Source organism: Corapipo altera, unplaced genomic scaffold, assembly GCF_003945725.1.
Source record: "Corapipo altera isolate COAL_440 unplaced genomic scaffold, ASM394572v1 22b, whole genome shotgun sequence".
In the NCBI taxonomy this organism is placed as follows: Eukaryota; Metazoa; Chordata; class Aves; order Passeriformes; family Pipridae; genus Corapipo; species Corapipo altera.
Genome location: NW_020884876.1, coordinates 13560939 through 13586086, shown reverse-complemented (window position 1 = coordinate 13586086; position 25148 = coordinate 13560939). Strand labels below are relative to the sequence as shown.

The 25148-nt window shown below is 38.9% G+C and overlaps 1 protein-coding gene across 3 annotated transcripts in view; it reads right to left on the bottom strand.

The window, feature by feature from the left end:
- Nucleotides 1-23322, bottom strand: part of SH3RF1 (SH3 domain containing ring finger 1) — an 84711-nt gene extending 61389 nt beyond the window's left edge. Inside the window, exons 1-2 of one of the 3 annotated variants that reach the window (XM_027635996.1) lie at nt 23294-23322; nt 21223-21711 (exon numbers count right to left, since the gene is read on the bottom strand). In XM_027635996.1, coding sequence (XP_027491797.1) covers nt 21223-21609 — 387 coding nt within the window. In that variant the 5' untranslated portion in view covers nt 21610-21711; nt 23294-23322. Of the gene's footprint in view, nt 1-21222; nt 21712-22699; nt 22798-23030; nt 23125-23293 lie in introns of those variants that run through there. The other 2 variants (XM_027635993.1, XM_027635995.1) reach the window with 2 other exon arrangements.
- Between the last annotated feature and the right edge of the window lie 1826 nt (nt 23323-25148).

Genomic DNA, 25148 nt, shown 5'->3' with positions numbered 1-25148 from the left:
TTTTTTTAAATCAAATTAGGTCTCAAAATACAATTAGAAATATCATGTCCCCAAAACAGCTCTAATTCTGTTTGCTGCTACCAGTTAACTCATAGCAATGCAAGTCCAGTACTGAAATCAGTAATCTATAATTTCAGTAAGAAATCAGAGAAGTACAGAATGGTTTGGGTTGGAAGGGACCTTAAAGATCATTTACCTACAACCCCCTGCCATGGGCATGGACACCTTTCCATAGACCAGGTTGCTTAAAGCCCCATTCGACCTGGCCCCAAACACTTCCAGGGCTGGGACATCTACAGTTTTTCTGGGAAACCTGTTCCAGTGCCTCACCACCCTCACAGTAAATAATTTCTTCCATATATCAACACTAAACTGACTCTCAGTTTGAAGCCATTCCCCCTTGCCCGATCACTCCATGTCATTGTCAAAAGTTGCTCTCCAGCTTTCTTCTAGGTTCCCTTCAGGTACTGGAAGGCTGCTCTAAGGTCTCCCTGGAGCCTTCTCTTCTCCATATTGAACAACCCCAACTCTCAGCTCGTCTTCATAGGAAAGGTGTTCCAGCCCTCTGATCGTAAAATAATAAATATCTGCTTCTGTAAAACAGTACTACTTTTAAGACTTGTTTCAGGTGTAGTAATTTTTTGTTAAAAATTTACAATAAAAGAAAGCACATTTAATGTATTTACTATATTAAAAATAATTTACTTTGGCAAGCTTTCTGTAAACTACAACAATTGAGATATTTAATTGCATAAGCTAGAGAAATGCATTATTTCTCTTTTAGGGTACTTGGACGTTTCCTCTTTCCAATATCTAAATGCAGCACAAGATGATTTCTGACTCCTCTCAATCTTAGGTACAAAGTAAATAAGCAGCGGACAAAGCTTTTTAAAAAACGGGGAAAAATATTAATTTCACAGATCAAGAGCTAAAGACTAATTCATCCTCTCTGGAAGACATTACTACAGCATCCAAAATGCTATTGCTTTTACTTTCCTGCTGAAGATTATAGTCCATTTTGCAAGGACAGTAGGAAAAAAACCCATGTCCTAGCTCATCAGCAGCCATAGTTCATAACCTGCCGATCGGCCTAAACTGACTTTGTCAGTAACCTTCAGCAGAAGAGAGGAGTGCTAACAGTTTAAATTGCTACAGATAAACCTGTCAAAGATGATGATTCAGCTCACAGAGAGACTGATTTGCCTAATGTCATATATTCAGCTAAAGAGTTGTAACTTAACAGTATCTCACATTCTCAATTGCAAGACAGCTTTCATTAAGGTATTCTATTATTGAGGGGGAAAAATGAGGTTTCTGAATTCATCCTGTAATTTTCAGATTTTTCTGAGTGCTTCCAGTCCTTCCTTCTTTTTCATAATGTCCATAATTTTTTTCATAATGTCCACCAATTAACTCCACTCAAGCCTACAAAGAGTTACAAAAACACCACAGCTTACCTACAATAGTCTCTCTTGCAAGACATAATTTTTTAAATTCATGTACTGCCATATATTTGGAAGTCTGAGCTGGGGAGCAACCCTGACCACAGGAACCTGAACTGAAAGAATACTGCTAGATTCAGTCTAGAGCAGTGATACAAGGTCACCTCTTTCAGCAAATTCAGGTGGAGTTAATTCTTTTTACCCAGAGAAGAATCCTTATTTTGCCTTTCTTTTAAACAGTATTAGTCCATCAGCAACGCAAAAACCCCAAACAGATAAGTAGAAAGTAAAAAAAGGGCCATAGCTCTGGATAAACAGAACTAAATTAAACAACCACCATGAAAGAGTTTGTTGGATATAGCGTTGGACAAAGATTAACTTTTCTCAGTATCTCTTTTCATCTGCTTATGAAATAACAACAACAACAAAACAAGCAAGGAGACAAAACAAACAAAAAAACCACAACTTTTTTTTTTTCCAATAAAGAAATATCTAATTTCATTACATAGTATTTCATGATTTCCAAGTACACAATTTTCAATACATGTACTTGAGCTTATCACAGCAAAAGGATACTGGAGATGGTTATGCATCTCTATAGGTTTCTCAAACAGTAAAAGAACACAAGAAAACAGCACCATATAAGGAACCCAAACACCATGTGTAGCACTAGAAAGCATTTACATAGACAAAGCATGGGAGAACACTGTCAATATGGTAGGAAACAGAAAAGTATAAGACAGATAAGGTATTAAGAGGTACCTTGTGCATGTAACATTAGCAGATCACATAATATACCAATATTTATGAATGTATGAATACAATGACTACTAATATAGGAGTATACTGATAGTGTTGCTGTGCCTCCACAGTCACATGCACACCGAAGTGACAACAACTTCCTAGTACAACCTATTATTTGTTTGAAAGGAAATAAAGGGCTTCATCCCATGTTATTTTCACAGTTTGCTACACTTATGGCAATGGATGGTAAAATAAGCTACTCTGGTAGCAGAGAAGGAAAACCCAAATGAGTGGTACGTAAAATGTATCTTGACTATGGAAGACAGTCTTGTGAATCAGATTCCATCTAGCTCTTCTTGTTCCACTCAAATGTACTTGTTGAGAATTACAGCCCTAATCTCCCTATTTGCTGGAAACAGGATCTAAACGATAATCCAATTCACTGAATATATTTTAGAAAGTATTCCTGTATCATAATATAATCTTTCCATTAAGAGCTCAGACTCCAATGGTAAGAAAAAGAACCCAAGAAAAAATGGTGAAATGAATAAATCTGTTGTCACTCTTCTTCATAGAAACTTGTGATTATTTGCATCACCTCTCTTACAAAGAAATATAAATTGCCATAAGTTTGTCACCAAGTGAACCACTAATAAGAAAACAAAAAATTCTTATTTGACAATAACTTATTCACCTTTTCCACAGTTGTGTACAGAATGTGTACATTGAAACTGATAATCAGTATCTTCACCTTACTTATACACTTATAGAAAACAAGAAATATTAATTTTGCCACTACAGAAATTAATACTTAATACTTTCCCACTACAACTAAAGTTGGACATTTTTGAGAGCCATGTTTAGGCTATGTATTAAGATGTAACAAAGGCCTGAAATCTTGATGGATTAAGTGGGTCTTTCCTTATTTATACCACTTAAGACTCAAATTTAACCTATTTCCCAGCCTCCTTCATCTACATATTAATTTATAAATCAGACCAGTCCATTCAAGATGAATGCAGCAATTTGCAGAGTCAAGAAGCATTTGGATATACTCTCAGGCACATGGTGTGACTCTTGGGGATGGTCCTTTGCAGGGCCAGGAGCTGGACTTTGAGTATCGACAGTCATTCACTGAAAATTTATTTTCTTAAAACCATGTCCTCTAAAGTCACTGAGATACTTTTTAAGAAGCAGGAAAAGTAAAAAGGTCAAAACTTTAAAACCCCAATAAGAATAATTTTCTTATTGTGAGTCAAAACCTGCTGAACATACAAGGAATTTTGGTAATATTTAACCTTACAATGAGTATTCAGTCTAGAGATATCTTTAGCTATGGCTAAAGGCTTTCGTGCCTGATTAAAAATTTCACTTTTTACTTACTTTATATCTATTTCAACTATATTATATCAGAATCTTAGCATATTGTCCTCAGTGGCACTTACTACACTCACCACTTCGAGCATTTAAAGCAATTTGACCTTTGAGAAATTAAGGAGAGAAAACTATCCCTCATGATGATTTGGAGGCATTTGTTATCAACTAATACTAAACGTAGCAGATCTTCTTGAATCAGAGATGCATATTAGCCCTGGTAGTTGTCTCTAGGCCCTGTTAATTTTCTACTGACCTTTTGGAATTGACTTAAAATTTTTTTTTTTTCCTGGCATGACCTGCACAATAGGTGGAGATAACTTACGGCTCTTCAGCCTTGGCTGGGTGGCTAGTGCCCACTCTCCACAAACAAGAGCAGAAGACTCTACAAACCCACAAATTGATAATAAAAGATCTATGTATTTTGGGAAGGACTCAAAACACTGAAATACTGGGTAGGTTTTTTGCTGTTGTTTTAAGTAACTGCACTATTTTGGGGGAGGTTTTGTTTTTGAAGAAAAAATAACTTTTGAAGGAATCCTTGACATATCCATTTAACTTCAGGAGAGAATTTCCTACTGTAAATACCAGTGAAGTAGTCTTCTGCAGTTCAGAATTAGTTCACTCAGCTGTGGAGAGGCAGGATTTCAGACACATGCTGTTTTTCAGAGGTACCTACGAGCTACCTGCAGTGGGACCTTTGGAACACCAATCACTGGGAAACCTAAATCAAAGCTCACCTATGTGATCAAAGCTGCAGTATCTAGTATCTTAACAGCAAAGTTTTTGCCAGTCTAGCAAAAGACTGTAAAAATATAAACACAATTGGGTCAGAGAAACAAATTTGTCACACATCCAACTGCAAAAACAGGTTTCTGAAGAACATGGGCTAAACATCTTCCTGCCACAAAAAAAAATTGCCTAAAATTAGTTTTAGAAAATAGAATTTAAATTAAGATATCTCACCAATAATTGTCATGGAAAGCACATTGAATTTCAACAAAAGCAAGTGTGGGGCAAGGCTTCCATTAATAAACTTTATCATTATATCTGCTACAGTTAAGTCTACACTCACAAAGAGTACTGCTTATTAACAGTCCTTTCTCATCTCAGCAACATATTAGCTTAAGAGATAGATGAGCAGCTTACTTTTACTGTTAAAGTGCTGGAGGCTACATTTAGTTTTTGACAGTCACAGCAGTTCTGATGTGCCTTGGTGGCACATTTCATTGCAGTGTTATTGTTACAAACTGAAAAATCCAAACTCTAAACACTGGAAAATGCTGGTGGATAGGCTTAGCATTTAGGGGTCTTGTCTAGTCAAGGATGATGCACTTCAGAGAAGCTTCCAGCACAACATCACTCACAGTAAGAATTTCTCCTAATTTTGCCAACCCTGGACTAAGCAACACCTAAATCACAGTGGTGATGTAAGCTAGACTCCAGTGTTTTGGGTTCCACCTCCAGCCAAGAACAGCCTGGGTCATACATTGGTAATAACCTTGGCAGCACTCTCCTCTGCTTCCATCTCTGCCAATACTAATGAAACAAAACTAGACACAAGAGGTTTCTTAGAAACTTGGTGTTAATGCTGCCTGCCTGGAACTATCTGTAATGCTTGTACTAATTATCCCTGAGTAGATTAGACCAGAGAGTGCCAAGCCAGCCCAACAGTCCTTTCTGTGCACACTCTGCTGGGTGACCACATTTCCAAACTTAAAATGATATTAAATGGTTGACAGTAATGGAAATTGCAACAAAGCTATGAGTTTAAGAATCATCATAGTTACAGAAAGACAATCATCACTGACACATCTTGAATATAAGAGATTAAAAAAAATATAAACTCAAACATTATATACAAATATTTCACATAAATAAAAAATAATCAAGCAATACATTAAAAAGTAGTTTTATTTTTTAAAAGGTAAACAGTAAAATACACCCATAAAAATCCCAGTTTTGCATTTTATTTGAAATACTGCATAGAGTAAATAAAGAACATGGAAAGACAACAAAGGGATGATTTCTACGCACCAGCAGTTCAGCTTTCTAGTGCCAACATTTTATGTAGTCCATTACAGTTACTTTTATTCCCTCATTCGTATGCATCAAGTAGAACAGTTAGTCTTCATCTAGAGCCATAATGAGCAAGTGCTTGTACTTCTCAGTAATATTACATTTGTAGAGCCCTGGTTGTTCTCTCTCCTTGGAGGTAGAAGACTGAGGTTCTATTTTACTTTTTTTAAAAAAGAAACAAAGTAATATTACACTGCTCAGTGATTCTTCTTAAATACAGATTTACCACTTAGGTTTTCAAACACTTTGTGCTGCAACACAAAACATGTAAAATTTAATCTTTTTTTTTCTCCTGCCACCCAGAAAGAACATGGAAAAGGTGAAAGGTTAGATACAATGTGCAAGGTCATATGAAAAACTGAAGTCTATATACATCTCAGTGCACTTTGTTGGTTATTAATATTTTTAAGGGAGTAAGAGTATACTGAAATTACTGCTTTTGTTATTTTTTCCTTCAAATTCAATAGCAGACATATAATCCCTACAAGGTCATAGAGATACAGCCTACCTGAAATGTAATATTCAAAGTTACGAATGCTTTTAAAGCTCTCATTTTAAAAGCAATTTAACTTGTGAAAAAAAATTTAATTCATAATTTGGCAAATATTAGTTTCTTTCAAAACAATAATGTTCCAACATCCGAAGGCTTATCCCCAGAGATACTATTTTCTCATTAAAAACAGAAGTCAGAAATGAACAATTTTCTTCTGACTAATCTCATCTTTACATGAGTAAAATGAGAAGAGAAATACCACAGCTAAGCCAACACAAAGAACAAATGTTATGTTGCCCATCTGATAGTCAAAAAGTAGAGAAAACCACACTTCAAGCCATGCTCAATTATGTGCCTTCCAGACAAAATACACAATCAGAATTATTTTATGTGATCGAATTATTCATTGGGGATACAAAAAAGGAGATAAAGAAAAAAACAGTAAAAAGGTGCTATTTCCATAAGAAGCGTCATTCATACCTGCAATACATGATTCAACATGGCATGAGATCTAACCAATAAAACCACAGATGTCTCAGCATGGATTCCCCCTAACCTCTCTTACAGCACTGAAAGGGATGGCAAAACAATCCTCTGGCTCAATGACCCGAGCACTCGCCTGGGATGTGAGCAGTTGGGTTTTAATCCTTTTTCCAGTGAATATTTTATTTTCACAGAGCAGAACAACTTCAGCTTTAGAAAGGGGGCCTGAAGTCTACATGATTAAGTCACTACAATCACTGGTACCAATCTTCACAGTACGTTAAACACTGAAACAAAGGCTGACTTACCTTAATTAAGGTGTTCACTTAAGGGAGATTTAATGCACACTGACAAAATGACTAAACAGAAAAATAAATGGGACGTCTGTATTCAATGCTACTTTTTTCCACTGTCTTTTCAAAACGTTTCATGCAAAGACACACAAAAACCACAGAGAAAATACAAAATATTTGTTAGTCCTCAATCTAAACAGCTAGCTAACATTTGTAGTCCTTGCTGGCTCACCTTCATTAGGGAGACAAAATAAAATTAAAAATAGTATTTACCAAGAATATTCGTAAAATCATGATTCTCCAAAAATAATATGACCAAGAAACAGCACTCACATACTTTCCAATTGTTAGTGCTATCTGCAATTCCTGTGCTTTCTACAGTGTTGTCTGTTGCCTTGATGGTTCATGCAAAGCTCTGATGCTTTTCTTCCTTCTTGTTAATCCTCTCTCAGAAATTCTGTTTTTCTTCAGGCATTAACCAGTGACCCAGCTCTGGTATTTATGGTCAGTTTTATCAGTCTTCATAGCGTAGTATCCCCTGTTCCAGACTTATTCTGCTGATCGGTGCCTTTAGCAGCAGCTTTATTGCTTCAGCTACCAAAGGAACACTAAGAGCAGTGTCCCTGTAATGAAGGATATCTACCGCACTTACAGGTTTTTACCAGATCTGTTTTCTTGGAAGCCATTAACATGCCTCTCTATTCCAACAGAATATTTTCCAATGTATATTTTACTAGCAAAGTTCAAAACTGCAATTTTATTACTATAGCTACAAGACCCTGAAAAATATAAACACAGTGAGTGTTTACGTAAGACCACTTTGGACAGATTTCTTCCATTAAATTTAATATGCTGAATAGAAGAAAGAAATCTGCAAAAAAGTATTCTTGTTTCAAAACACAGCACAAATCAAATGCTATTTCATCCACTGACTACCACTACTAAGACATTCAAATTCATTTATCCTAATAAAAATCAACTACCTTTTCCAAAAACAAAGCACAGTTTGGCATTTAATGGTATGTTCAGCCTAAACTTCAGTAACTGGAATCCACACCCAAAACCAGAGCTCTGTGGTGCTGACAAAGCCCTGACATTTGAATTCTGTTTGGTGCCAAGTTTGATCTTCCTTTGTAAAAGCAATGGTTTTTCCCTAAGTCAAAAATCCACGCTCTCCCAGAAGTTTCATTGGCTCTACCTCTTTCCCAAAAATGAAACGTGGAAAGAACATGAATCTCAGTTTTTAAAAATATTCATGCATTCAAACCTAGAAAAGCAGCGCATAACTTGATTTTGGTCTATAGGAAATCTTACAAATTCTGACTAATGTTCTAGCTTTAAGAACCAGAGGTATTTGACTTTTCAAGAATTAGATGCTGCTTCTAGGAAGATGTGTGGTCCTAACTGTACATTGCAAATAGCAGTTAGAAGATTTCCAAAACAAGATTGTAGCAGAAGGTGAAGTTATCTGTTAAAGAACAAAGAGGATTTCTCCAACAACATAAGGTATGTTTGTTATGCAAACAAAACTTATAATTCCTGAAAGCAACTACTTTAAGGTTTGCTTGAAACACATGATTTGCAATACTTTGTTTTCCATTTACTATAGGTGAGACTACGCTGTGGTTACTGCATACTGGGCTATAAGATTTTTTGAGCTGTAAGACTCATGTAATTCAATGGCCAAGTTAGTGTTTCTGCTTGATTCAGATAAATGACCTTGAACTTCAATCTGACTATGTGCAACTGGGCTTCAATCTGACTATATCTAAGTGAAGCAGCACTGAAATCCCCTTGTAAGAAGATGAAAAATTTCACACACACAGAGATTTCTTCCGAGGACTGTACCTCTGAATATTATAAATCCATATCCTTCCATGACTGCAAGTTTGCTCTAAAATAATTTCATTACTTTTTTTAACCATTTCTAATATAATGTCTTTACTTGAGAACTGAGCAGTACACCTCAGACAAAAAAAATATACACCTACCTAGACAACCACAGCCTACAAGACACAAGAAACATGGGCACAAACTTCATCAACCAATCTATCTCATTAACTCATGTAAATCCCATCAACATCAAAAAATAAGGAATTGTGTGGTAGAGGCTAACTGCAGACATTTCAAAAGCTCTAAAAGGAATTAGGATGCAGTGTTACATAAAATGTTATTCAGAGAATATTTTTAAAATGGCACTTGAGTTTTTATGTAAAATTCTGTGATTGCTGCAGGAAAAAAAAGGCACAAACACTTCCTGACAGTTGCACTGGTTTAACTCCTACCCCCTTTTCCTTTCAATTCCTTTAGTGCAAATTCAGAAAATTTGAAACAAGAGTATAAAAAAAAAATAAATCTCCCTATCAATCACAACATATGCAATTATGAATATTCCCTATCCAAATGCATTTAATATTTTATTATATTTAAGTAAATAAAAGCACACAAGCTTTGTACAGAGCGCACAGAATAACCAGTTTCTCCTCTATGGTATTTAAAATAAATATCGCTTTCATGCAGTTCCATTTAATGGTAGGGTGATAAAAAAACAAATAGAGAAGCATAAATTACATCAGTTTCCTGTTACAAGCAACAAAATTCTGAACTGAATATATGAAAAAATATGATTTCCTGAGTAAAGAGCATAAACCCAGTCAGAAATAAGCTTTCCTTGACCCTTATGTTTCTTTCTGCATTCAGAGGTTTCAGTACGAGAAGATAAACATTTATTGAAGTTGTAAACTACTTTAGGAATCCATTTTCAGAAACAGCCCACTAGCTATTCTATTTCTCCACTGAAAAAACAATTCCCTTATTATTGAAAGTGAAAATAAATACAAATCCTCCTCAGTGATCAAAAAATAATGTATTTTGAAAACTTAGTTCTGAAAAGATAGTTCTCCTTTTAACCATATTAAGGAAAGGCGAGCTACTCCAAGGGACTAAAATACTGAAAATATTCTGTTATTTTGCTTGGAGAACATGTACCATGAAATTCATTCTTCTTGTCTGTCATGACTGAATTCAAAAGAATAGATCGAGACCATAGTCTGTAATGCTGGTAGGATGTTTAAATCCTTATTTTCAGCTATTACTAACTGAAGGAATAGACAAAAGACTGAGGAAACATGTTAGCAAGATGAAAGAAAATGCCATTAAATAAGAATAGTCATAGACTATGTTTATTTTTCCTTCTTTCTTTGAGAATCTTGTTCAATTTCCAAGCAATTCCTAGGATGCTAACCCACCATTTCCTATATTCTTTTTAAGTTCACTGAATGAAAGATTAAAATTTGTAGTTCTATCGGTTCCATAAGAACAATGAGAATATGTTATTAGTAATAAAATTAGTAATAAAATTGACATTTCTAGACTCCTGTAAGGAATCTCAAAGTGCTTGAGAGACATACCAGAAATAACCCTCACAGTCCTGAATGGAAGTTCTTTGACCATTCTGGAACAGAACTATTCTAAACGACACATAATACATGACACAATATTTCAAAATAAACAATGAAAAATAAAATACACAGTATTTTAAAATTCAAATACACACATACTGAAGGAAAGTAGAAGGCATGTGAGTGAACACAAATTTTGTTCTCACCTCTTGTCTAGTCAACTTCTTCATATCAACTTTTCTATTTTGATACTCTCTAAAACCGTTCTCAAACATCAAGCTACCTCTTCACCTTGTTCCTGCAGCACGTCCTCCTCACCAAGTCTTTAATTCAAGAGTGAGCCAAGAGTCATTTGCTTGATCCCATTTCCTCCATAATGTTTTATCTAATTGGTCTATTGCTATGTTACAAATCTACTATCATATTTTGTTTTCTTTCCATACCACTGTCCTTTTTCTCCCTTATTACTTTGATCTTTTGGGTCTTTATCACTTATCAGCACTGAAATTTCTCTGCTTTTCAATCATGTTCTCCCAGAGGCCTTCTCCCACCCTTTGTTCATGCCTCAGACTAGTTGTGCGCTCAGCAATTTTGCCACCGTGTCCAAACATAAAGTCACCCTTGCCATCTCCTGGACCTGGTTTGCATCCTACATCAGAACAAGCTCCCTAGGGAAGTGGTGTAATCACCATCCCTAGCAGTGTTTAAAACACGAGTGGATGTGGCACTTCATGATATGGTTTAGTGGACATGGCAGTATTCGGTCAAAGGTTGGACCTGATCTTGGAGGTCTTTTCCAACACTAGTGATTCCATGATCCACTTCCTCTGCTCCTACTCTGGTGCTGTGTGAATACATCTGGCAGGAATTCTCATGTTAGGCTGAATTCTTCCACTACAAACTGGTTGGTTTTCCTTCCTCCAGCTCCACTACCTCAGGAGCTCTGTTCAGCAGACAGACACAGCTTAAGCTCAAGAGTATTAGAAGAGCCAAAATTGAATAGAAGCAATATGCAGACTGCAGTGGTGCCACATGATCTGCATTAACGTTCTTTAAATTCTGGTCCACAGACTACTGATTGCCTGAAACATTTTCAAAAATAGCTTGTGAAACAACCACAAGAAGATTTTAATATGCATATGCATAATGGCAAGGAAATAAATTGTTATTTTTATCTACCTTATTCTATATTTAAAATTTAACCTAATTTTATTGGGCTGCAAACCAGAAATTAATGCAATTTTTAAAAATCCTTTATTCATTCTTCTTCCCCTGAAACAAAGCGAAAGTCATTTCAACTTTTTCCTCACATAGTAAGTACTGTGGTAGTGTATCTTATACTCAATGAAAATTCAGATCAGCAATTCTCAACTTTAGGATCTGTCTTCTGAAAGATTATCTATTCATCTGCTTATTGACTATCCCTGCCCTGCTTAGACCCAAGACCTAAGAGGATTACAGAACCTGGTGGCAAGGCTGAAGGCTTGTTAACTTAATAAGGCTGTGGATTTAAAACTGTGTTAAATTAAACAGGTTTTGAAAATGGCTTAAGTCTGCTAGTGTGGATAAGATTTAAGAGTCTCCTCTCAGATCTTTATCTAGCTCATGAAAAAGACCATGTCAGATGGTAGGGCACTAGCACACATGAACAAGTGAAGGTCCACGAGACATTGATTTTCTTTTAGCAAACTATCAGCTTCAGAATAAAAGCTTCATCGCTACTCAGGGGCACATTACCACAGTACAGTGAATTCATCTTTACTGGATTTGTCTAAAATAAGCTTTTAGAACAGCTATGCCCTATATATGCCAACTCAGATCGTCATCTGATTGACTATTTTTCATCTTAACACTTTTTGATGTCAGAAGTGCTTCATTCTTCCCCAATTCTTTTTATATAAATAAAACACAGACTATAACATAATGAGCTAAGATAGACATACTAACAAAGAACAATTGAAGAGACTTGTTTCAAATTATTCAGTATTGATCTTCTACTGCCTCTGTGCAAGCAAGACTACATTCCTTTTCTTGAGTTCAGCAGCTTGAAAGTCTGCAGGAATGAGTACTTTCGTCTGTAACCACAGCTTTTCAAAGGCTTGTCTTGTAGAACTGTGGTTCACACAAGATATAACAGTGGTTCGGTTCTTTAAAAAGCTTTCAATGTACATGTATATTTTGAAAGCTTAGGTGCTGAGAAGAGAAAGACAAGTAATATGCACATCTTTACTTTACAAAAAAAAGAAGAGCAGAGTTACCTCATCTTTCTGCAACACTAATGCCATGAAATAAATCAGCTTTATTAACAAAGGAACACAAAAGACTGAGGAGTGCTGCAGGTGTTATGAAGTCCAACACGACACACTCTTGCTGCCCAGCTTATCTTGTGTGCAGCATTGGCAGCAGTGCTTCACTTCAGAGAGGAGGAGAACAATATCTGTATTAATATTTAAGCAACACTGAAATGCTTATCTTTGATCAAAATAAATTTATGATTAATAGCATGCTTCCCAGCTAGAAACTATAAAATTATACTTTGCACATTTACAGAAAATAAAAACTGGCAGTCTGTATTTCACTCTGAAAAAATCGAGGAAGACAGAAAGTACACCAGACCAGAGCTTTTAGTTCAATTAAAAACAAAGAAACAAAAAAAATTCCCATAATTTTTCACCATATTTAAAACATTAGATATGGAAGCCCAAGCATATCAGCAGTATTTCAAGCAATTACTGTGTGAGAGAGAGAGCGCACAAGAAAATCTTGTCCTTGTTTTTAGGAGATCAGACACATTCTTGCAGGTCCTAGTTTTTTAATACTTGAGAATTTAAGTGCTTGGGGGAGGGGGGGGCAGAGGGGATCTAATCAAGAGCCAAATAAGTTAGGAACAAATATCTAGACAAGAAATTATTTAAAATTCTGAAGTGTTTATACTCTTATGCTTCAAAAACTTAACTTTGGACAGTAAATCACATGCTTGAGTGCCACAAGTGTAAAATGAGTGTCATAGTCCAAAGCTTCTAAGGGTAGAGGGATAAATGATTTCCATGGTGGATTGCTCATATGCACGACAGTTGACTTTCAGGTACCGAGCAGGCTCATACTCTGAGACACTTTGGCAACAGTGTCTGTAAATGAAACATTGACTTCTGTGTTTCAGTTTCCCTTTAACTGGAGAATCCAAACCTGTAGGTTTCCAGGAAACATTTTAAAGATATGCATATAAGCATCACATGTCAAAAGAATTCAAAATACTGGAGTCAGTTTTTCTCTTTGGATTGTCCTTATCTCCAGAGCGTCTTTCTGAGTTCCAGTGATTTCCTGACCTTTTAGAGGACGCAGGTGAGAAAACAGACTTAAGCAATTGCCTCTGTGTTGACCAGCTTGGGGTTTCGTACCCAAACTGCACAGCAGCCCCAGCAATATCCATGGGAAATGAATAAGATGTTATTCAGACACACTCAGTGCAGCAAGGCTCTGACTAGGATAAGCCCCACTGCTCAGTCTGCCATCTCCCCCTCTAAACCAAAGAAAGATAAGAAGTGCAGAAAAGAGCACTTGGATGTGCAACTCTCCCACCTCAGATCCACTTGCTTCCTAAAATTAATCCAGTTCACCTCAAAACAGCTATTCTCAGTCCAAAAAAACCAGCTCTCTAAAAAGACTCTGATTTGGTGATATGAAAAGAATAGCAAAGAATTTGATCTAGTTCAATTGACCCAAGAATTCACTGTTAATTTTCCAAGATGAGTTTTTCTGTCTATTAAAACAGGAAATGAGGTTTAACAGATGCACACTTTTCGTTCGTGAAAGCAGTAATGAGGTATATGCATGAGCAGGGCTGACCAGATGATATTTCAGCTTTAATTACTGAGACACATTCTTGCCCACACTAAGATGCATATATAGGCATTGGTTTAAAGGAGAAGAAAGAAAAAAGAAACTTTCAAACCCCAGGAGACAAAGCAATACAGTAATATTAACCTATATTTTATGATTTTCATTCATTTGGTAGATTTTAGTTACAATTACTTCAAGATTGTCTGCAGTCCAGATACTTCAATAGCAAATTTTCTTTCTTATTGTTTATTTTATGTTCCTTATGTTTGACACAGTCAAGGACAAATTGGACACAAGAGGGAAAAAAAAAAAATGTTTTCTTTTTGTTGGAAGTAGTACATTAAGATCAGAGGCAAGAGAACATTTAAATAAAGGACAACGATGGAGCCAAAGAAAAGACCAAGGAAGGTGTTAAGCATATCATAAGGAGAAGGCCAAACGCACTGCAAGGGGAAGTCCACCAAAAGAAAGACAAACAACTGAACATAACAAGTTTCCAGTTTTATTATCACAGCTGCAGTTTCAGGCTTTCTGTTTTCTGCAGTTTCTATGCATGCACTAAACACTGAAGTACCATGTAAAAACCATGTCACTCAGGTAAAGGAGAGAGGAGATGAAGGATTTCTAGCTGACCCCATCCCAATCAGCCTCTTCAGCTCTTCATACTATACATGATGCCTATTAAGCCACCAAACAAGAGGTACACACTGCAGAAAGCCAGACACTGTGCACATAGAAACACAACACCAGCACTGCCAACTGATCAGACCCTGGATCACCTATGTTAAGCAATTTTATTGGTATATGATTTCTGTGGTAATGAGAGAAAAATTCAAGGATTTTTATTCTCTCTAAAAAAACCTGCTCCCCTTCACAAGCCCATTAAAAGTGAGGGCTTGAGTCTTCCTTTTTATGCAGAAGTTTAAATTTTCTGAATGATCAAAGTTTTTTGAGTAGAGCAGTAATCTGTAATTCACTGGGCACATTAAAGTGGGTGAAAAAAGACACCATTTTATTTCACATAGGTGGTTTTAAATGAATCTACAGAAACAGAGGAACCTTAAACCAGAAAATGAAGGGAAATAAAGGCAGCCCCCTCTTTGACTTGAAAACAAAGCAAGCATACAATAGTGTCTTCCACTAACACACACACGCACACAAAAACAGTATCATAGTCAACATTAAAGGAGGTTTCAGTATTACGATTAAATAATAGGGACTTGGTTTTTAGTTTATAAATCAGTTTACTTCAAAACCTAATTGTTTTCTAAATAAATAGTTTTCTAAACAGCCGCACCTGTTTGGTAGCTATTTTATCAAGTAGATTAATGTTAGTTCACAGGTTCAAGATAGCTATTGAGGTTCAAAGCAAGGAATAAAATATTTCTGTACTACCAACACAATTCGCACTAGATATTCTTTCCAAAACATACTCAAATCTACACACCAGTATGCCAGTCAGATGCAGATTTCCCTAGCTGAAGACTGGGATAGTACATGGATGTTTTAAGTGTCCAGCTTTTCCTCACTGAGGTATTAATGTGATTTCCTATTAAACATCCAAACAAAATTAAATCCTCTTAACAACATGACACTGGGCATTGCACCATCTTTGGGACAGGAAATGGATATGAACGGTTCCCCAGTAATGTGGAAGTCAACCATTTGGAGTCAACAGCAGGATCTACTGACCTCAGTTGAGGCTGTAGAGCCATTGTAAAACACCCTATGGATACATCCAAAATTTAAAAAGCCAATCTCTGCCCTGGAGAGTATACAGTTTAAATAGTGAGTCAAACAAAGAAAGTACTATCAGTCATATCTGCAGATGGGAAACAGAGGCACAAAGAGCTTTGTACAAGGTCATAAAGGATGTCTGTGGCAAAGCCAGGAACTGAGCCCGGAAGCTCTCAATCGTAGCCCAATGTCTGGATACAGAGACAATTCTTCCTTTTACTTATCCTCCCTCTCTACCTAATTACTTATCTCTGAAAGGAAACATTAACACCATGAAAGTCAGTCTACTTTTCCTTTTATATTTATAATCTCCATTAGATTTTTTTCTAGTTTAACACAGGATGCAGCAGCATTACACAGAAGTAACTAAAATTGTACAAGCAATTGTAAACATAAAAGTAGTAGGTATTTCTGCAAGAATGAGATGAAACAAAAGTACGCACACACAATTTACAATGACTTCACAAAAGATTTTCTAATGATGACTCCAGAATATGAATAGGAGTCTATCTCCAGATTCTCAATATTACTTGGGAACTTCCCCCACTTCCTTCTTCTTCCCCCCGCTGAGTGTGATGCCATATGGTATGGAATATCCCTCTGGGCAGCTGAGGTCAGCTCAAAATCAGGTATCATCAAGTGATGATTCTCCAGCCTACCATCAGAAATAACAATTATGAAACTAACTGCATTAGCTACTGTTTCTTGCATATTTCTATAACTACTTTTTCCCTTAAAATAGTATACTTTACAATCTGATCTACTATGATGATGTACTCCTCTGAAAGTACCTGACCAGCAGATATTGACTGATACATTTTTTTGTGCTGTTTTACTCCACTAACTCTTCTTCAGAGATGATTTAAACATCTGTTCCAATCTACACCTGCTGCTATGCTTGGCAACTCCAGTATTTATTTACAATTACTTAATAAAATTATTGATCTATGAATGCACATTTTCAGTCCCATCGTTATTTCCTAGTCTAAGAAGCTTTCTTTGATATTTATGTTCTGCTAGGACCTCAGTAGCCCTATAACAGCAGGAGTTGTTTTAGCTCCTATCAGTTTTCTGAACCTGCAAAATAGTCAAACTGTGCAAGTTGCTACTCTGAGCTCTCTTCTCCAGAGTGGTTAGTGCTGGCATCATCTATTGAGTCTGACAGAGAAGCCTGCCCTGCGTAAGTCCTCACAGACTAGAAGGTGGTCCATTGTCCCTATTACCTCAAGGTGTGTGCTGAGGTCAAACACAATGGCTCGGGAAGGAAAACCTGGTCCATTTTCTTTTCTAGTATTAAAACTGCTTCAGCAGTTCCCAGACAAGCCTACTGGATCACAAACGACCACTGCTGCAGCAGTATGGATGTGCAAATTTAAAATTGTACTGCTGCTTTCCTGCACGCAAGCATGAGAACGGATGTGTGGGTTTACAGGACACTGCAGCACTGTTAAGCACTAGCAAACAGAGAACAACCTCCTGTTTGTGGGTTTTTCTTTCCGAAGGTAACATTTTTTTACCCTCTCATTTCAAGAAGACTTCATCAAAAGTGGTATCACCAGAGGTTTCTATCAGCTTTCCAGAATAAAAACAACAAAAAAAGGAAAAGCTTTAGGACTTTAACTTGGCATTGTAACATTTCTTGATAAGATTTTCCACTGACATACAGTATACTATACTCAAATTACACCATCAATACTTATTCAGCACAGGCATCGACTCTATTAGGAATACCCAACTTTTGAGCTATTCGCGCTTTTGTTAGCAGAGATCATTTGAATCCTTCTCTTAGCTCTTCCTGCCTACATTTGGTCCAGAAAACAGCTAAAAACCTTATTACAAAATATTTTCAACAGGGATGAGATTTCAGACTATCTAGACAAACTCTGCTCTAGGTTCTGCTAAAAGACAGCCCTAATTTCAGAAATTTGGACTATAAACAAACTAGAAGGAGAATCGTATGTCTTAGGCAAATACAAATTCAAGGAAAAAGTTAAACATATATTATCTTAAATATACCTAGTAAAGAAATTAGAACAGCTCTCCAACATCTAGCAGCTTATACACACAGCTACATTTAAGACTCCTACAATAAGCATACCCTTGTAAAACTGCCATAAGTAACTTAAGATAATTCTTGTTTGACATGCTTTGTGAAAATGACAAAACGAATAACATGAGCATAAACTTGTAAGTAAGGACCCTAACATTTTCATATACTCTTTTGAAGGAAACAAGGCTCATGTGTTAATGCATCCTCTCAACAGCCCTCAATAACTTGCTCCTTATGACCAGTCCCAAGCATATTTGACAGCAGGCCATGCTTCTTACAGCTCTTCCAAGCTCACAACTTAGCTGGAGGTTTTCGCTTCAAAAAAAGTAGAAATCATTAAATTAGAATCCATGCCAGAGAGGAAGCTGCAGTATGAGCATAACCATCTTATTTTTTCTCCCAGGCAAGCTGACTGCTCAGAACAGAAGTGCTGGGCAGTCAGCAAACACAAGTTCTCCATCAGGTACAGCAAGATGCTGCCTTTGTCCAACCAGTACCAAGGAAAGGCACAGAAGGCTTTACATATCAAAACAGCAGGGAAATGAAACAGGTAAAGAACTTGCAGGGATAAATTGTTACAGCAGTGAAAGCTTGTAAGGGTTACAGAGAGAAACACAGTTACTATAGTGCAGAGGTACAAGGCACAAGATTTGTTAAACCCCACCACCCACCCAGAGTCATTAGTTTTAAGACTCAAGGAACCTTTAGTTTGTTTATTGCCATGTGTCACCAGGTACATACAGAGAGTGCAATACACTGTGCAGTAACAGGGCTGGCCGCTCCACAGTCATTGATACAGTTCAGGAAATCATGCTGCAGTACATGCTATATTAACTTCTTCTGAAAATTATGGCATTCTCTGAAAGGGCATTTATGAGCTCAGTATAACTTCAGGGTATAAGCAGAATGTTTATGACTTGACAGCCTTCATCCACGTTCACTTCATTTAACACAACAGAAACTTTCATTTACTAGTTCCCCTTCAGCAAAATTAGTTTAGGAAATCTGACTCTGCCAGTTATCTAGAAACAGATTTTCCTCTTCAATTGCCAGAGAGGAACTGTATTTGCAAGCATCTTTGTGTAAGAGTTAGCAAAGCAAATAGGGCATTCACTTCAACGCTGTCCATTGAATTGGTATTTTGCTTTCTGGACTTTTTTTTTTTTTTTTAAAACACCTTTCATATAGAAAAAGGAAAATTAGTTCATATCTCCACCTTCTTATCTGTCAAAGTCTCTTTGCGTTCTTAAAAGTACTGCCTTCCTAGTAAAAAAGGCTCTGGATGAAGTGGACAAAAGATGAGATCATCATCTTTCCCTGTCTCCCAAAAGAAGGGCAGCACAAGAATGCCTGTGAAACCCCACAAACAAAGATGTAAACAAAGAAGCCTTACTGTAAAACACTGAAAACTAATATACACTATCAGTTAATCACATAAGGAACGCACATGGTCACAATTTTAAGGGCACACAGTACAGCATAACTAATAAACTGAAGCAACCTTCCATATGTTATCACTTTCTACTCTGCAAAACATCTGGAAATGCAAATGTTGCACAACAGGATATTATAGAACATTTAAAAAGAGGGAATATTCCATATTCAAGTAATCTTTTCTAATAAGGCTTTGAGAAACCCTGAAGTGCAGTCCTTCACATATACTGACAAACTGGAAGCCTTTCTGGAGGAGAAGCAGTCTCTGAAAATACACAGTTATGTACAAAGGTCAACACAAAAAATATATATAGACAAGTCCTATAGGTATTTTGCTCTGTTTTAAGTTGAAGAGCTTTTGCAAAAGCAAGGTATCATGATAAACACCTTAAAGTTCTGGAGAAGACTGGACTGGTTTTGATACTGCTGATGCTTCTTTGCAGTACTTTTTAAGGTTTCTACCTCCTGGAAGAAAAACCACCGAAAACATAAAAACAAACCATCAACAGAAAAAACCTCACAGATCACCTTCTCTCCTCACCAATTAATATATACAGAATAAAACTCATTAACAGGAAGTGGGTTGATAATTATAATCTCTATATTCTAAAGTAAAGAACCTAATGAGATCTCTAGCGAGCAGAGAAAACAATATCATCTAATGGAAAAAACCCAGTATTTTAAATCCTCTTGCAAACTTAAGAGGTGTAGCTAAGATCTTTCAGAGATATTCTGATCGTGTAAGTACAATGCAGGAAATTCATTGTAAGGCTTCCTTCCCTGGGTAAGTAAACTAAATAATTCAGCTACACTTTAAAATAAAGACTAGTCCTGCCAAATACACGTTCCAGCCCTCTCCTTGGAACTCCTCAAGATATTTCATAAAAATCAAATAAACTCCACAAGATGGAAACCACCTAAACCATTCAAAAACTCCGCTTCAAACACAGGAACACTGAATATGCATGCATCACAAATTGGGCAGCAAAACCTTTCAGAGAAGCTGTCCTGCTTTGTCATTAGATAAAACAGAGCAAGGTCTGTCATCTCATTAAATTGCATTTCCTGACACAGGTTCTAGAACAAATTACCATAAATGAGGCTACTGAGTCTTGATTATAAGGTATGACAGAGTCTAGGATTGCATAACTTTCATACTGGAGTATAGAAAGAAGGCAACGTCTTCCCATCATGGTACACAGATTTTCCAAATCACTTAGAAAAAATACCTTGAGAAAAAACTAATTAAAGAAGAGGTAAGGACTCACAACTTACCAGATCACAGGAATTCAAACACATCTTTTTGAAGGAAAAGAAGTAAAAATGTAGCTACTTAGAAGAATGGCAAAACCTTTATCGATTTCAACAACATAACTTTATGTTTAACATTTGTTATGCCTAACTCAAAGGAAATTTACTGATAGTAAGAATCATTACAGAAAGTGCATGAGCCAAAATGAAAACTCTAATCTTGCAGATGACAAACTAAGAACAATTTCACGTGTTCTTCAGAAGGTGTTTATCCTTAACAATTACTTAAGCTTTCCACGTAAGTTATCTTGCTCTATTTGATGGTCTATTTGAAGAGTCTGAAATGCTTTTCTTCTCCTTAACTCAAAAACTAAGTTTTAATAAGGAAGTATTATTACTGTATTTACACAACAGTAAACCAATAGTGATAGGAGCACTGATGTGTTTTGCTTGAAATCTACAACAATTCTCAAAAATATATGTTATTTTGCTGTATTAACCACCTGACTGCCCTTATCCTGAAGCAGAGGCCATCAACCATTTTGAAATGGTGAGGAAAAGATAGGAATGCAACAAAATACTGTCACCACATAGTACTTACCCTTACAGGAGGGCTCCGTGCTTGCACCCTTTGCTGCTGTCCAGCTTGAGAGCTTTGCAGGTCCTTTGATCCACAGTTAGCTACAGTGTTGATGGGGACCCTTAAAGCATTTGTGCTGGTAGTCCCACCTCCAGCTCCAGGTTTTCGAGGCCTCTGTTTGATGCCATCCAGTAGTCTAACAAGCAAAATATTACTGGGGAGTTCGTCAACACTGCAGTCCACCAAAGTCCTGCACTCTGGACATCGAAGCTCATTTCGAGAGCTCACAATGCCCAGCAGACACCGTTTACAAAATGTGTGTTGGCAAGGCAAGACCTTTGCAGAAGCATCAAGGCGTTCTAAGCAAACAGGACACTCCAACAGATCCAGCAAAGCTGATTCATCCATTTTCTTTGTATTACTTAATGAAAAAACAAATCTTTGTAGAATTTGTGTGTTTTGAGTGCTGCAAGGATATCATGTTACATCCATTCCTCTTCTGACCATGCTCTAAAATTTTTTGAGGGGAAAAAAGGCATTAATAAGCTGGGAACGAGTCAGCAATACCATTTTATATGAAGATGTTCATACGAACAGCAAAATAAGAGATCTCTAGACTAACTCAGTAGATATTTCAATAAATTAAATAAACACTAAAATAGCAATAATAGAAATCTACATTAATATATCTATTTAAAGTATTTTAAGAAATGCTAACAGCTAAGGTTTTTAAACTCAAGTGCCCACAAATTTCAGTCTTGAGTGAATTTATTTTCTCAAATTATTCCAGAACAAAGGGCTATCCCCAGTACAGTAGTATAATAAAGCTTGCTTTTCATAATTCTTGCTTAATATGTAAGTTTCTCTGAACATTTATTTGAAATCAGCTTTTTTTTCACAACAAGAAGATGGCAAAGGTAACTACAACAGAGTCCAAAATCAGAGAGTGTACACCAACAGGGCATAGAAAAGGGAATTACATTTATGACAAGACGAAGCCCATTGTGAACTGCATTTCTACCATTTCTGTGAAAAGTACTGTAGCACATTCACAGATGAGCCTTGAAAACAGCCTCCAGCTCACAGGATCCTAAGCTTACCATACGCACTGACAAGAGGGTTCATTACAGTGCCGCCTTTAAGAAGCGCTTCAAAAACTATCGCGAAGTGATTTACAGCAGGAAGTGCTACTGCCATATCGTTAGGACAACACGAGTGCTGCGTATGCAGCCAGAGGCAGGGATGAGCCTCCAAGCCAGCTCCAGTATGCAGCGAGGGGTTGGGAAAAGGAAGGGGGAAAAACCCCAAACACCACCACCAAAAAAAACCCCTTCCCCCCCCCCCAAAAAAAAAAAATCATTCCACCCCGGGCGCCCCCCCAGGCAGAAAAAGGCTTGTTGAGATCGGCAGTGTCCAGCACCGAGCGAAGTTGAGCGCCTCCCCCAGCCCCCGCAGCCGCCTGCGGGAGCGGCTCCCCCGGTGCTCGTCCCGCACCTACCTGCTCTCGGGCTCCGCGCCCGGGCCGCCTCCCCGATTTATGGCTTTACCCCGCTCCCCTCGGTCACAGCGAACCGCGGGCGGGCGGACCCCGCGGCGGGCGACGCGAAGGGATCCCCCCGGAGACACGGGGCGAGCGGGGATGGCACCCCGGGCGGCGGGGGCGGGCGGCGGGCGGGGGACACGGCGCTGTCACCCCGCCCCGAGGCGCGGAGCGGAGGGAGGGGTCGGGCCCGGGGCCCCTTCGCCGCGCCGAGCCGCCCCTCGAGGGTGCGGGGGATCCCGGGGGAACCCGAGAGACACCACCTCCCCGTCCCTCACCCGGCTCTCACCGTGTGGCCGCGCCGCCCCCGCTTTGTTCCCGTGAGGAGCCGCCGCCGGCCCCGCCGGTGCCTCTCCCGCCGCAGCAGCGCCGAGACTCCCGTGCCCTCCCCGCCCCGCCGCGCAGGGGCCGCTGACGCGAAGGGCGGCCCGGCCCAGCACCGCCCCGCCGAGGGGCCGCGGGCAGGGACGGAGGGCGGGCCCGGCGGGTCCCAGGCGGCGGCACCGCCCCCCACGGGCGGGAACGGGCGCGGGGCTGGCACGTCCTCCCCACCTCGCCAGGTGCTGTGGGCGGTGGCTGGGGCGGCGGAGAGCACGGGAGGCTTCCCGGGACAGGGCGTGAGGCGCTCCCCACCCGGCTGTGCGCTGGGGGCAGTGTGGTCACGCACCTGGGGCCGCCGCCCACGGCGTGGAGGTGGCGGCGGAGGAAGCGGGCGTGATGGAGGGAGGGAGGAAGGGAGGGAGAGAGGGTGGTCGGTCGGTCGGTCGGTCGGTCGGAGGGCTGCCCCCGCTCGCTGTCTGTGGTAAGTCACGCCCGGAGCGGCTGCAAGGCCCTGCGGCCGGAGGAGCCGAGGAGCCCGGAGTCCACAGCGGCCCGCTCAGGGAGACACATCTCCTTGGGCTGAGAGGGGTTGTGCGGAGCGAGGGACCCTCCCCTGGCTGCCCGCCCACAGCTCCCGGCGGCTTGGTGGGTCGCGGGGAGGCCGCGGCGTTTCCCACTGTGGGCGGTGGTCAGACGCCGCGAGAGTGGGCACAGGCAGGAGAGGGAGGCAGGTGGGTGCCTTATCACATCCATCGCTGCCTCGGGTGCGGAAGTGCCCACTTGGGCCCTTGCAGCCTGACCGTGTTTTGCTGGTGAGGCTGAGTGCAGCATGTCCAGGGGCATGGCTGCTGGTGGGCTTGGCAGGTTAACTGTCGGACTCGGTGATCTTAGAGGTCTGTTCCAGCCTAAGCGACTCTGCGATTTAAATAAACCATGCCAGAAACTGCTCCAAATTGGTGAGTGCCTCTCACCAATTGCTTAGGAGATGATGTGCTTGCTTTGGAGGTGTTTTATGTGAAATACTTCTCTACAAGACTGTGGGAATGAAGGAGGAACTAAACCTTAAAGTACACGCGAATTATCATAAAAGAAAATGGCAAAAAGAAATTGAAAAAAATGCTCTTTTTAAAATCAGATGAGGCACCTCATCTGTGGATGGTGAAAAAGTCTAGAGAAATGTTTAAGTTTCAGTTAATCATCTTGTCAACTGCAACTTGAAAAGGAAGCAGTCTGAAAGCTTCCTTCTTGTGTGTAGTTTTAGCTAATCAAGTTGACTTGAGGAAAAGGCCTGAAGTTGTGTCAGGGGAGGTTTAGTTTGGGTATTAGAAAAGGTTCTTCACCCGGAAGGTGTTTAAGCACTGGAACAGGCTCCCCGGGGAAGCCTGCCAAAGTTCAAGGAGTGTTTGGACAGTGTTCTCAGGCATATGATGTGATTCTTGGGACTGTCTTGTGCAGACCAGGAGCTGGACTTGATGATCCTTGTGGGTACCTTCCAATTCAGGATATTCTGTGATTTTAAGTTTTTGTTATCCTTACTGAATTCTGTGTACACGTAAAAAGTTCTTTCTCCTGCCCCCCCCCCCCCCAAGGATTGTGTAGGTTTGTGTAAGCTGGTAGAGTGACAGGCTTTTCTTGTCTTGCTTTCTGGATGTCTTAACTTGGTTTCCAATGATAATGATATTCTCTGATTATTAGGATTTCCAAATACAGTGCTCGCACTGAATGCATCTCTAATATTTTATTTTTTTGGTAGTAGTAGTGGAAATATTGAAACTGCTAAATATGTACAGTTCATTAAGAAATAAGGCTTCCTCCCCCATGAATTCTGGAGTTTAGGAAAACTGATACAGATGGGTTTCTGGTCTGCGTCTGTGCTCTCCGAGGAGTATCGTAACATAAATAGAAGGGTATAAACATCTGATACGTAAGAATATCCCCAACTCCCATAGTATTCCTCTGTCTTGCCATAGTATTCCTCTGTATCATGTCAGTGCTGTCACTACAGAAAGAAGGATAATCAGTACATTAAAAATAGAGACTTGTTGAATCTAAACAAAATGTCATCTCAAAATTGGATTTCCCTTTT